The sequence below is a fragment of the Heterodontus francisci genome, chromosome 2 (assembly GCF_036365525.1).
Source record: "Heterodontus francisci isolate sHetFra1 chromosome 2, sHetFra1.hap1, whole genome shotgun sequence".
Classification (NCBI taxonomy): domain Eukaryota; kingdom Metazoa; phylum Chordata; class Chondrichthyes; order Heterodontiformes; family Heterodontidae; genus Heterodontus; species Heterodontus francisci.
Window position 1 is genome coordinate 172,471,154 of NC_090372.1, and position 14,041 is coordinate 172,485,194.

The 14,041-nt window shown below is 44.6% G+C and overlaps 1 protein-coding gene across 2 annotated transcripts in view; it reads right to left on the reverse strand.

The window, feature by feature from the left end:
• The window catches only part of enkur (enkurin, TRPC channel interacting protein), a 366,880-nt gene that overhangs the window by 25,015 nt on the left and 327,824 nt on the right, over positions 1-14,041 (reverse strand). The window contains exons 6-8 of one of the 2 annotated variants that reach the window (XR_010969132.1): positions 6,487-6,588; positions 5,758-5,884; positions 4,687-4,965 (exon numbers count right to left, since the gene is read on the reverse strand). Coding sequence is in view for 1 of the 2 variants with exons in the window: in XM_068013894.1 (XP_067869995.1) it covers positions 5,816-5,884; positions 6,487-6,588 (171 nt within the window). In the remaining variant the exon portion in view is untranslated. Of the gene's footprint in view, positions 1-4,686; positions 4,966-5,714; positions 5,885-6,486; positions 6,589-14,041 lie in introns of those variants that run through there. The other variant, XM_068013894.1, reaches the window with a different exon arrangement.

Consider the following 14,041-nt stretch of genomic DNA (forward strand, 5'->3'; position numbering starts at 1 on the left):
GCACCACATTACCCCAATGGAGCAGGCAGTGATGGATAACAGATGAGGAGGAAGTCGGCCCTGGAGTGTCGGGAGCTCATGGTGGACCTTGTGATTACAGAGGGCAATGTGGTCATTAGGGGGGTGCAATGCTTTCCACCCCGTATGATAGCTGCATTGGGTAGCTTCAGTACTACAGCGGTTTTTAATCTCCTAGGCAAGCTCTCATCATTTCTTCTTGTGTCTCCCACAGGTGCAGGAATCCAACTCAGGGCACCATCTCCCCCTCCCTCAGTGGGCATAGAAGGACAAGAAGTTGATAAAGAAGCACCATCACACCTTATGAGTGCACTGTCCCCCAGTGCAGATACACTCACCTTGGTGGGTCCTTGTGTGTTTGTAGATAGGATGGCACTGGGTGAGGATCACAGCACGAGTCTGCAGGAGGAGGTGCCAGAGGCAGTGGGAGCTGTGGTCAGTTCCCTTTGGAGGAAGGAGGACAAACACAGCCTTGCTCAGTTCAGCACAGTTGCAGGGCCTCAGGAGTCACTGAAAAAGAGGCACTACCTTGAACAGCAGCAGGAGCTGTGTTCCACATGTCAGGTGTTCCCTGAGGCAGTGCAGGGTCATGGGCAGAGGATGGAGAAGTCCATCTAGCTCATGTGTGCCACATTGGCTCAGGGCTATGAGTACATGAACTCCTTCATAAAAACAAAGAACAAAGAGCAAAGAACAGTACAGCACAGGAACAGGCCATTCGGCCCTCCAAGCCTGCACAGATCTTGATGCCGGCCTAAACTAAAACCTTCTGCACTTCCAGGGACCGTATCCCTCTATTCCCATCCTATTTATGTATTTGTCAAGATGCCTCTTAAATGTCGCTATCATACCTGCTTCCACCACCTCCCTGGCAGCAGGTTCCAGGCACTCACCATCCTCTGTGTAAAGAACTTGCCTTGCACATCCCCTCTAAATTTTGCCCCTCTCACCTTAAACCTATGTCCCCTAGTAACTGACTCTTCCACCCTGGGAAAAAGCTTCTGACTATCCACTCTGTCCATGCCGCTCATAACTTTGTAAACCTCTATCATGTCGCCCCTCCACCTCCGTCGTTCCAGTGAAAATAATCCGAGTTTATCCAACCTCTCCTCATAGCTAATGCCCTCCAGACCAGGCAACATCCTGGTAAACCTCTTCTGTACCCTCTCCAAAGCCTCCACGTCCTTCTGGTAGTGTGGCGACCAGAATTGCATGCAATATTCTAAGTGTGGCCTAACTAAAGTTCTGTACAGCTGCAGCATGACTTGCCAATTTTTATACTCTATGCCCCGACCGATGAAGGCAAGCATGCCGTATGCCTTCTTGACTAGCTTATCCACCTGCGTTGCCACTTTCAGTGACCTGTGGACCTGTACGCCCAGATCTCTCTGCCTGTCAATACTCCTAAGGGTTCTGCCATTTACTGTATACATCCCACCTGCATTAGACCTTCCAAAATGCATTACCTCCTCACATTTGTCCAGATTAAACTCCATCTGCCATTTCTCCGCCCAAGTCTCCAACCGATCTATATCCTGCTGTATCCTCTGACAATCCTCATCACCATCCGCAACTCCACCAACCTTTGTGTCGTCCGCAAACGTACTAATCAGACCAGCTACATTTTCCTCCAAATCATTTATATATACTACAAACAGCAAAGGTCCCAGTACTAATCCCTGCGGAACACCACTAGTCACAGCCCTCCATTCAGAAAAGCACCCTTCCACTGCTACCCTCTGTCTTCTATGACCGAGCCAGTTTTGTATCCATCTTGCCAGCTCACCTCTGATCCCGTGTGACTTCACCTTTTGTACCAGTCTGCCATGAGGGACCTTGTCAAAGGCTTTACTGAAGTCCATATAGATAACATCCACTGCCCTTTCTCCATCAATTATCTTCGTCAAAAAACTCAATCAAGTTAGGGCGACCACCACATGCAAGGAAGCAGGTTGCCTCCATCTCCTTCAGGCCACAAGGGAAGCACAGTGCAGGAGTTGCCATGTGTGGAGGCCACCTTGTCGGGCGGAGCACTAAATGGAGCAGTGGGATGTCTTCTTACAGTCTCTGTCTAATGTTTTCCTCTCTTTGCACTGCATAAAGGATGACACTTTAAGCCACATGTCTGGGACTCCTTTTATTGCTGTTGTGACAAAAAAAGTGTATGAGGTGGTGAAAGAGATAATGGGATCCTCCATGGTGACAGTAAAACCTCTGGGCAGATGTGTTTCCTTCATTGGTAGTAAGTGATTATATATTTCAGGCTGTGTCTTGCATGTATGTATTAGTGTAGGTATCTTAAACTCCCTTCCAAGCCATGCCCCTCAACATGGGTCAGATGAACTCAGGTGAAATGCTTCTGAATCAGATAATCCTTGACATTTATTCTGACAAGCTCTTGCCACAAGAGCCATGCCCGGCCACCTTTTGTGCAGCAGGGGGACCTCTCTGTTCAGCATCATCTCCCTCCACCTCCTCCCCCTCTCTCACCTCCTGCTCTTCCCCCGATGAGCTGTCTCCTTCCAGGGCCTCACCGTCTTCAAGATCCTCTCTGGAGGACCATGTTATGTAGAACACAGCAGACCCTCACAATGACTTGAGACCCTTGCAGGAGGGTAATGTGGGGGGGTGGGGGGGGATGGGCACCACCCACCCGGTCCAGGCACCGGAATCAGATCTTCAGAGGTTCGATGGCCTGTTTAATGGTTGTCCTAGAAAGCAGGTGGTATTGGTTGTACCACCTCTATGCCTTTGTCTGGGGCTTTCATAGGGGAGTCAGTAGCCAGCTCTTTGAGGAGGCCATTTGGCCCATTGAGTCTATGACAGCTCTCTGTACAGCAATCCACTCAGTCCCGTTCCCCGGCTCTATCCCCATAGACCTGTAAGTTCATTTCCTTCAAGTGCCCATCCAAGTTCCTTTTGAAATCATTCATTGTCTCTGCTTGCACCACCCTTGTAGGCAACAAGTTCCACGTCATTACCACTCGCTGAGTAAAAATGTTCTTCCTCACATCCCCCCTGCATCTTTCACCCAAAACTTTCAATCTCCTAGTCCTTGTAACATCAGCTAATGGGAACAGTTTTTCTTTGTCTTCCTTATCCAAGCCTGCCATAATCTTGTACACCTCTATCAAATCTCCCCACAATCTCCTTTGCTCCAAGGAGAACAGCCCCAGCTTCTCCAACCTAACCTTGTAGCTAAAATTCCCTTTCCCTGGAACCATTCTGATAAATCGCCTCTGCAAACTCTCAAGGAACCTCACATCCTTCCTAAAGTGTGTGACCAGAACTGGACGCAATACTCCAGTTGGAGCCTAACCAGTGCTTTGTAAAAGTTCAGCATAACTTCCCTGATTTTGTACTCAGTACTTCTATTTATGAAGCCTAAGATCCCATATACTTTATTAACCACTCTCTCAAGATGTCCTGCCACCTTCAAAGATGTATGCACATGCACCCCCCAGGTCCCTCTGTCCCTGAACACTCTTTAGAACTGTGCCATTAAGTCTATATTGCCTCTACCCATCCCTTCTCCCAAAATGCATCAGCTCACACTTATCATTTGCCACTTGTCTGCCCATTCTGCTTGCCTATCTATGTGTCCTGTTGCAGTCGATTTGCATTGTAAGGGTGATGGCTTGCCCCGGTACCCAAAAATGCTTCGAGAGTCGGATGTCTTGTACAAACGAGTGATCTATATTTACGAGCATGCAAGGAGGTCCTACTCTCATGAATGATTGTAGGCATTCTGCTAGTACTTATTAGTTATTCAGTAGTTATTTTATACAGTTTTACAGAAGGTTTACTTGATAAACTGTTTCTTAATGACATCATCTCCCATCTATTGCCTTCCCTGATCTCATCCTGCCTTGGTTATATTATTCATCTTGTCAACCTCTTGATTACCCTATTCATAGGATTTGGATGTCTCCCTCCTGAGCTTGTTTCCTTCTGATTAGGTATTCATATAATTCGTGTGTCTAGCAGGCAAGCTTTCTCAAGTTACAGGCACCTAAGTTACGCCAAGTATCCCATGGTTCCCTATGCCAGTCTCCGCTATAGACCTCCCTTTGGCCCTTAGCCAGCACCTGGCCCAAGGTAGCCATTACCCTAGGATCCTCTACCCGTCAAATAACCCAGGGATCCTACCAGTTTCGATGTGCTTTGGATCCTTCCCTAGCGCCCTCTTATGACCTCACCTGTGTCCTAGTGACCAGGCTTAGTCTGGGCTTGATACTTTGTATTATTCGACATAAATTAAAGCAATTTTAGTCAAGCCTGAAGTACTCCCAGGGTACACCACTTCAGTCCCCCCTTTTGGCCCTAGGCTACTAGCAAGATGGCCAACTAACGCTAAGTGCTCCTTGCTCCTTCACTGTTGGCCAGACTGGTGGTTAGATTTGTACAGTTACATGTAGGTACACCCAATTTAGGTGCCAGGGCACAACATTCAACCATAAGTCCGACAGCAATTAGCAACTGCACTGCTACCAGTATGTGGGAATCAATTCTAATCCAGGGGTGAAGGTCCACCCTAATACCCCAGTCCCAAACCACCTCCCACCATGATGCATCCTCCAGTTCGATTACCACATCCTCTCCCAGTTGCTTGACCTCTTGTTGGATTCGGTGATACTGTTTTGTTGCTGTCCGGGCCTCTTCCCTTACCTTCAGTAGATGTTCCAGCAGCTTAGGGATTCACCTCCCCTCGGGAAGCAGGTATCAAGTCCTCCATTAGATTATTGGTTATGCTCATCTACTCCCTATGGGGAGACTGGATGTGAGTTATTGTCGAATATCCGATTGTTGTTGGGGCCGGGGTGGAAGCAGAAACTCGAGTTGATCACTGGGCAGTGGATGTTACCATACTGGTATTGAGGTTTGCTGGTGGTCACACAGTATTCCCCTACTCCATGGTGTGCCACCTGCGTCAGTTCATAGCAGGCACTGGAAATTTCAAGGGTACAGTTTAGGGTGGTATTAAAACCATGCATAGCTCTCGTACCTATCCATACGGGATGTGGACAGACACCATTATTTCCTACACCCAGCCAGCGAGATCCCGTAAGGAGGGAATCTCTCTGGGTCACGTATTTGGGTGCGAGGTAGTACTTTGGCCAATTGCTATCTCCCATGATCCCTGTATTCTCTACCCTGAGAAGGGTTTGGATGCTGGTTAAATTCAAATCTAACTTAAAATTCCATTTAAACATTACTTTGCTCAATATGATTTAGAAGTCAGCAAGCTCATTATAACTAACAGCTGTAATTCATTAATAAATACTGACCAGCTCTACACAATTATTCTAGCAATCCAATTTTTTAAAATTAAGAGTTACAATTGAATCAGTGAATCTGGCTATGCAGTTCAGCCACAAAGCTAACCAATGTGCTCATGTACACTTAATGGAGTCTAACAACCTCTCTCATTCAGGTTACAAATAATGAACAGATTACCCAAAATGGGACCCTGCAGTCAACATTCACATTGGTTAGACAATTTACTAACAAATAATTTGAATAGAACTTAATCCAACAAGTAAATGCATGCAGATTGACTAGGGGTTATAAAGTGGGTGTTACTGACTCTCGATTTATGCATGACTGCTTTAAGTATAAAGGGAAACTTCATTGCCGCACTTTGCAACTTCAGGCACTGCTGTTCCCCATTCCCAACTGCCCTGAGCTACTCCTTAGGCATACTAGTTTGTTAACCATGACATTTAACATTCCACGCACCCGATCGCTATTGGCATCACTCGAGATCTTATAGAACAGGCCTTGTTGGGTTCCCCTGTCAACCAACTTGGTTCCTTCCACGCTCGTGGTTGCCAGACATATCAGCAGTACTGCCGTTTTCATGGTCCTGTAAAGAGAGAACATAGCGGATGCCGGTCGTCACTGATTAGTCCTTATTATTCTATGCGTTTCCATACTCCTTGATCTGTGTCCAGTGTTTCCACCGGCCTTTCCCTTCCACATCCACACGTACAAGTGTTGCTGGTCATCGGGACCTTGTAAGGTCCTTGTCAGCGAGATGCTAAGCCTGGTTTTGCAAGTAGGACCCTAACAATCACTTGATCCCTCACTCCTGGTAACTTTTCCCTGTCCTTTAGAATAACTTCCAAGTTCTGATGTTCCCAGCTTAACCACATTTGAATTGCATCTTCTTTAACTTGCTGCAAAAATTTGAAAGGCTAAAACTGGGTTTCTGAGCCTTCTACAAGGCGTATCTTTTTACTTGGAAAACGAACTGGAGCTTCATTCCAAGTTACCAATAGTTTGTGCCAGTATGTCTCAGTTTTAAAATTGCACCGAAAATCACAAATACAAGCACACAAACATCATATGCCCAAATAAAATAAATATACCACACACACCCACAGATAGAAAAGAGTAGCACGATAGCATCTTTTAAGATGTATCTAGACAGATACATGAATGGGCAGGAAGCAAAGAGATACAGACCCTTAGAAAATAGGCGACATGTTTAGATAGAGGATCTGGATCGGCGCAGGCTTGGAGGGCCGAAGGGCCTGTTCCTGTGCTGTAATTTTCTTGTTCTTTGTTCTTTGTTTTTGTGTGTTTAAAGGAAGAGAAACAGAAATAAATCAATTATTAAAATAATCCCAATTCTTCCTTCTTCAAATGTCTTCCACCAACTATAATTAGAAGCTAAAGGAAAAAGATAAACTCTCACACACAGACAAACTCCAAGAGGTTATGCAGCAACCTTTTGCAGTCATTCTTTGATGAGTACTCTGAACTAGCTGATATGCGTCCCCTTTTCTGAGGCCCATAACCCTAGTTACCCAAGTCTTCATTTCATCCCAGGTGCCTGGAGCCATTCTCCCTTCCTCTGGTAGGGCTGAGTAAATCTCACTCCTGCTCAGCTTCACTACACCTCTGCTTCAGCAATCTCTCGTCTGCCTACCTCTTTTCCCTTTCCCTTGATATATCTGCACAACATGCTTTCAGGAACTCTACTTTCCCAGCCCACTGAGTTGTCTCTTCTATATGTCTGGATCCTTCCTCCTCTCGTTTATCCCTTTCTTTCTGTAATTGACTCTTTGTCCTGCCAACTATGGCACACCTATCTTCCTTCTCTTTCCTTAATTTACTCAATTCTAACTCCGACTGTCTATTCTATTCCTCCTGCTGCTTACACTTAGCCTGATTCACCAATGGCCAGACTGCTTTCATTTATCTGTCCTTACATTTGGACCCCTGCATCTTCTTTTGTCTTTTCAACAGCATTTTAGACTACTGTGGTGCTTCCAATGTAATTTCTACAATCATTTCCTGAAACTTGTTTCTATCTCTGGACTTGTTTCTGGATTCGCTGTTAATTTGTTTCTGCTTTTGGAAATATTTGTGGACTCGCCGGCAGAGGCCCATATAAGAATTGATTCTGATCCTAATTGCCTTATCCTTCAGACCTTCCACCATGCTCTTTGTACTTCTGGGAGGTCATTAGATTTCCACCCATCCTTTTTCATTTTACTGGTCAAGTTCTCATCTGCTATAAACCTGGTAAGAGACCCCTCCGGTCCCCAATCTAGACCTGCGCTGTTGGTCATTCTGTCAGGGTGTGGTCTCCCTGAGTGATATTGACCTGCAGGATACCCTTTAAATCCGCTGGGTGGCACTGACCTGCGAGATGCCTTTTAAATCCCCTGCTCAGCTCGACCTCTTGTGAAGGTCTGCTTTGCAGTTTCGCTCAGCGTGGTCTCCTGAGTGATACCTGTAAATCCCCTGCACGGCTTCACCTACTATGTGGCTTTGTGTTGTAGCTTTCTCAGCGCGGCTCTCTGCCCGGTTCTCTCAACTCGCGACCTACAACCCTGGCGCGTGCTTTGATCACTGGGCACTCGCGTCTCCAGGCGTTGGTTCTTTGATACCCACTTAAAGTACCAGTCCTGCGACGGTGAGATAGACCTTTCCTAACTGTGGGTGGTAAAATAAAAGGTACTCATCCCTTCATTGGTCTCCTCACTGTCGCGGTCCCGATGTGGTGTATCCTGCCGACTACGCCAAATGCAAGGGTGAGGGCTCAAGATTCGGATGTCTTGTACAAACAAGCGATCTTTATTTACAAGCAGGCAAGGAGAAGTCCTACTCTCACGAATGATTGTAGGGGTTCTGCTAGAACATTGTTCCAGTGGTCATTTTATACAGTTTCACAGGAGGTTTACTTTTTTTTTATATTCATTCATGGGATGTGGGCGCCACTGGCAAGGCCAGCATTTATTGCCCATCCCTAATTTCCCTTGAGAAGGTGGTGGTGAGCTGCCTTCTTGAACCGCTGCAGTCCATGTGGGGTAGGTACACCCACAGTGCTGTTAGGAAGGGAGTTCCAGGATTTTGACCCAGCGACAGTGAAGGAATGGCAATATAGTTCCAAGTCAGGATGGTGTGTGACATGGAGGGGAACTTGCAGGTGGTGGTGTTCACATGCATTTTCTGCCCTTGTCCTTCTAGTTAGTAGAGGTCGCAGGTTTGGAAGGTGCTGTCCAGGGAGCCTTGGTGCGTTGCTGCAGTGCATCTTGTAGATGGTCCGCACAGCTGCCACTGTGCGTCGGTGGTGGAGGGAGTGAATGTTTGTAGATGGGATGCCAATCAAGTGGGCTGCTTTATCCTGAATGGTGTCGAGCTTCTTGAGTGTTGTTGGAGCTGCACCCATCCAGGCAAGTGGAGAGTATTCCATCACACTCCTGACTTGTGCCTTGTAGATGGTGGACAGGCTTTGGGGAGTCAGGAGGTGAGTTATTCGCCGCAGGATTCCTAGCCTCTGGCCTGTTCTTGTAGCCACGGTATTTATATGGCTACTCCAGTTCAGTTTCTGGTCAATGGTAGCCCCTAGGATGTTGATAGTGGGGGATTCAGCGATGGTAATGCCATTGAATGTCAAGGGGAGATGGTTAGATTCTCTCTTGTTGGAGATGGTCTTGATAAACTGTTCCTTAATTATGTCATCTCCCATCTATTGCCTTCCCTGATCTCATCCTGCCTTGGTTATATTATTCACCTTGTCAACCTCTTGATTACCCTATTCATAGGATTCTTAGGCTATTCATAGGATTCAGGTGTCTCTCTGCTGAGCTCATTTTCTTCTGATTAAGCTATTCATAGGATTCGGTTGTCTCTCTCCTGAGCTTGTTACTTTTTGATTAGGTATTCATATAATTCATGTGTCTAGCAGGCAAGCTTTCTCAAGTTACAGGGACCTAAATTACGCCAAGTATCCCATGGTTCCCTATGCCAGTCTCCACTACAGTATCATCCTTAATGTTTGCCACACCTCCAAGTTTGGTATCATCGGCAAATTTTGAAATGCTCTCTGTATTCCAATATACGAGTCCTTTATATATAGCAAGAAAAGCAGAGGTCCTACCACTGACCTTTGGGGGACACCAATGTCTACCATCCTCCAGTCTGAAAATCAACCATTTACCACATCTCACTGTTTTCTGTCCTTAAGCCAATTTTTTCATCCAAGCTGACACTGCCATTCCATAAGATTCAATTTTGTTAAGCAGCCTTTTATGTGGTACTTTGTCATATGCTTTCTTGAAATCTAAATGGATAACATCCATTGCATCCCTTCATCAACCTTCTCTGTTACTTCATCAAAAAAATTCAATTAGATTAGTCAAACACAGTTTGCCTTTCACAAATCTGTGCTGCGTCTCCTTAATTAACTGAAACCTCTCCAAGTGTCTGTTGATTTTTTTCCCAGATTATTGGTTCTAAACCTTATCTACCACTGGCCTGTAGTTACTAGGATTGTCCTTACATCCTTTCTTGAATAAGGGTCTCACATTTGCCACTCTCCAATCCACTGGCACCTACAGGTGTCTAGGGAAGATTGGAAGATTATGGTAACCCCTTCTGCTAGCTCCACCCTCATTTCCTTCAGCAACCTGGGATGCAAGCCATCCCGACCAGCCAACTCATCCACTCTAAGCATAGCCAGCCTTTCCAGTACCTCCTGCTTCTCAATTTTCACCCCATCAATTACATCTCTGCTTCTAGTGATATTTTGCCAGCATCCTTCTCCTTCCAAACACAGATACAAAGTACTCATTAAGTATTCTTGTTCATTCGTTCGTTGGTGTCATCTTCTTTTTAGAAGGTTGACTGTCATGGATCGCCACCTCTGTCTGTCCTGTGCTGTCCTTACACATTCTGCATAGGTCAACTGCATCCAATCTATTATATCTGTCATCCATTTTCTCCACTGCTTCCCTTTCCTATGTTTTCCATTGATCTTTCCTTCCAATATTTGTCTCTGTCTATCTTCTGCTCTAATGATGTGATCAAAGTATTGTATTTTTCTCTCTTTGATGTTATGCACTAATTTCCTCTTTTCTCTAGCCATTTCCAGCACTTCCTCATTAGTCTTTCTGTCTGTGTCGGATATGCAGAACATCCTCCGATATGTCCACATCTCGAATGCATTCAGCTTATCAATAGTCTCTTTATTTGTTGTCCATGTCTCCAAGACAAATAACATAGATGACAAAATGTAGCATCTCAGTATTCTTTTCCTTAGACTCAGTGTCAGTTTCTTTGATGTTAACAAGTCCTTCATTCTGACAACGCGGGTCTTGGCTATCTCAATTCTCCTTCGGATCTCACAATCAGATCTCCAATCATCTGTGATAATCTGTATGTAAACCTTTTCACTTGTTCCAGGACTTGTCCATTTATTTCAATCTTCACTTCTGGGATTAGGTCTCTGCATATCACTTGGTTTTCTTCACATTCATTCTTAATCCATATTCCACACTCTTGGAATTCACTTTGTTCACAATTTCCTGTAGAGCCTCAGTGCAATGTCATCTATGTATCTCAAGTTGTTAATGTTCAACCCACCAATATGGCAACCTGGTAGATGTTCCATGTCTCTGAAGATAGTTTCATTGTATAGGTTGAACAGTTTTGGGGACATAACCCAACCCTGCTGTGCTCCTTTTTCGATTGGGAAACTGTCTGACAAGCTGCTATCAAGTCTCATCACCACTGATTGCTTCCATTTCATCATTTCTGAATTGACCTTTCATCATTTCTGTCAATTTCTAGTTTGTTTAAGCACTCCATTATTTTCTGATGGGAGACTCTCTCAAATGCCTTCTCATAGTCTATAAAGCAGACATATACCAGTTTTTGTACTTCCAGATATCTTTCAATCACTACTGTCAAGTTAAAGATGTTTCTTTGGCCTGAATCCTGACTATCATCTACCTCTGCTTCTGTAGATTGATCATTTCTTTCCAAAATGATTATTAAAATCATTTTCATCACATGGCTCATGGGGCTTATTGTCCTGTGCTCTGAGCACTCTGAGGCTTTTAGTTTCTTTGGGAGCTTAATGAACACTGACTGCATAAGATCCACAGGTGCTGTGGATGCTGTTCTGTAAATTTTATTGCAGTGGTCTGTAGTTTCCCAATGCTAACATCATTCAGGGCTTTCAGGCATTCTGTTGGTATCTCATCGATTTCAGATGCTAATAGTTGTATGAAAAGACAAAGCATTAGTCCAGAGTGTTAATGGCAGAATAATGAACAGCTCTGTCTGAAAGCAATAACCTCAAAAACAAGTTTACAATAGGCACATGGTTAAAAAAAAGTGAAATGAAATAAAATAAAATAAAATAAAAGGCAGTCTGAAATTGTTGAACTCAATGTTGAGTCCAGAAGGCTGTAGAGTGCCTAATCGAAAGATGATGTCCTAATCCTTGAACGTGCGCTGAGGTTCACTCGAACACTGCAACAGGCCAAAGACAGAAATGTTGTCATGAGAGCAGGGTGGTGGTGAATGCGGTCGCCTCTACATTGGGGAGACCAGATTGGGTGACCGCTTTGCAGAATACCTCCACTCAGTCCGTAAGCATGACTCAGAGCTTCCGGTTGCTTGTCATTCTAATTTACTGATTAAACCAATAGTACTTCCTCTGCCTTTGTTCCATGACTTATTTGTCATTAAATCTCTCCAGCCGTCTGCCATATCACACCTTCCCTTTTGTCTTCTTCCCCCTCCCCCTTTTCACTTGCTCAAAGCCTAATACATTTCTAACCTTTTCCAGTTCTGATGAAAGGTCGCAGACCTGAAACAGTAACTCTATTTCTTTCTCCACAGATGCTGCCAGACCTGCTGAGTACTTCCCGCACTTGCTGTTTTTATTTCAGATTTCCAGCATCCACAGTATTTTGCTTTTATTTATGTATTCTAGCCTTGCCCTGCACCTCTAAGCACATATCACCCTCTTTGTGCCTAATAGACCCCACCCCGCCGCTTACTAACCGCTTACTATTTACTTGCCAGTAGAAGATTTTTTGGGTCCCCCTTTATGTTAACTGCCATTCTATTCTCATATTCTCTCTTTGCCAGTCTTATTTTCCTCTTCTGTTCCCCTCTTAAGTTAGTGTATTTGACCTGGTTCTCACTTGAAGAATTCACCTAACATGCATCATATTTTTTATTTCCTTTGGCACCCAAGGAGCCCTAGCTTTGGTTCCCCTACCTTTCACCCCTGTTGGAATATACCTAGCCCAAACCTGCAGCATCTCCGCCTTAAAGATCATCCATTGTTCCATTACAGATTTTCCTGACAGTCCTTGGTTCCATTTTAACCTGGCTAGATCACCTCTCATTCCATTTAAGTTAGCCCTCTCCAATTTAGATGTTCTACTTTAGACTGTTCCTTGCTGTTCTCTATTATTAGTCTAAACCATATGATACAATGATCACTGTTACTCAAGTGTTCCCCACAGACACTTGGTCCACTTGCCCCACCTCATTCCCCAGCACCAGATCTAGAAATGCCTCCTTCCTAGTTCGACTGAGAACATACTCGTCAGGGAAGTTCTCCTGAACACATTTCAGAAATTCGTCCCCCTCCTTACCCTTTACTCTAATACTATCCCAATTGTTTTCGGATAATTAAAACCCCCCAATGTCATCACTCTATAGTTTTGCACATCTCTGTGATTTCCCTTCAGATTTCCTCCTCTATCTTTCTCACTATTTGGAAGTCTATAGAATACCCCAAGTAGCGAGAGCATCCTCTTTTTGCTTCTCAACTATAACCAAGTGGATTCTGACCTTGCCCTCTCAAGGACATTCACTTTTTGCAAATCCCACAATGTCTTCCCGAATCAGTACTGCCACCCTACCTCCCTTTTTCCCTTCCCCATCTTTTCTGAACACTTCGTATCCTTGAATATTAAGCGCCCAGTCCTCACCATTTTAAAGCCATGTTTGTGTTATTGCCACTACATCATTTTCTCACCTGGCTATTTGTGCTTATAGCTCACCAACCTTATTCATCACACTTTGCGCATTTACATAAATGCATTGTAAACCTGTCTTTGTGTTATGAGAAATCCTTCTTAATCCCTAATTGTACCTTTGGGAATCCAGCGATGGAGACAAAACCCAAAACCCTTTGTGCGTGTGAGTCCACTTTGCAGAAGGTCCAGCAGTAGGAATGTGGGGAGAAGCCAGAGTGGGCAACACTTAAACTGCAGAAGTACGCCACCCAGAGGCAAAGGGAGGTGAGACACTTCCAGGCATTGCCAAAAGCATTGAGCCATCCATGAAATGGAGGAATGTCTGACCAAAATGGATGAGGTGGATTGTGGTGAAGACACTACAGGTGAACAGCTATTTCACACGATCACCTTAGTGGAAGTGGCCCATTTTGTTAACAAAACGGAAGCTTTTGCAACATTCCAGATTATCTGCTCTTATAAGGCTGGACAGCATCGACTGAGAGTGAGGGGTGTCACTGGTGAAAGTGCCAACACTCCACCTTTCCGCATTCTTAAGGATGTTTTGATCCCATTACAGACCAGCAACTTTTAAAAAGAAATTCTAACTCCCAGTTATTACTGAAATAATTAAGCCACAAGATTTCACATTTTGAACGAAAAAAATTCACTGTACAAGAGTTCAACAAAACAAAACACTACTAACTTACTACAATTTGAAATTACTTACTCTTTAAACTTAAAAT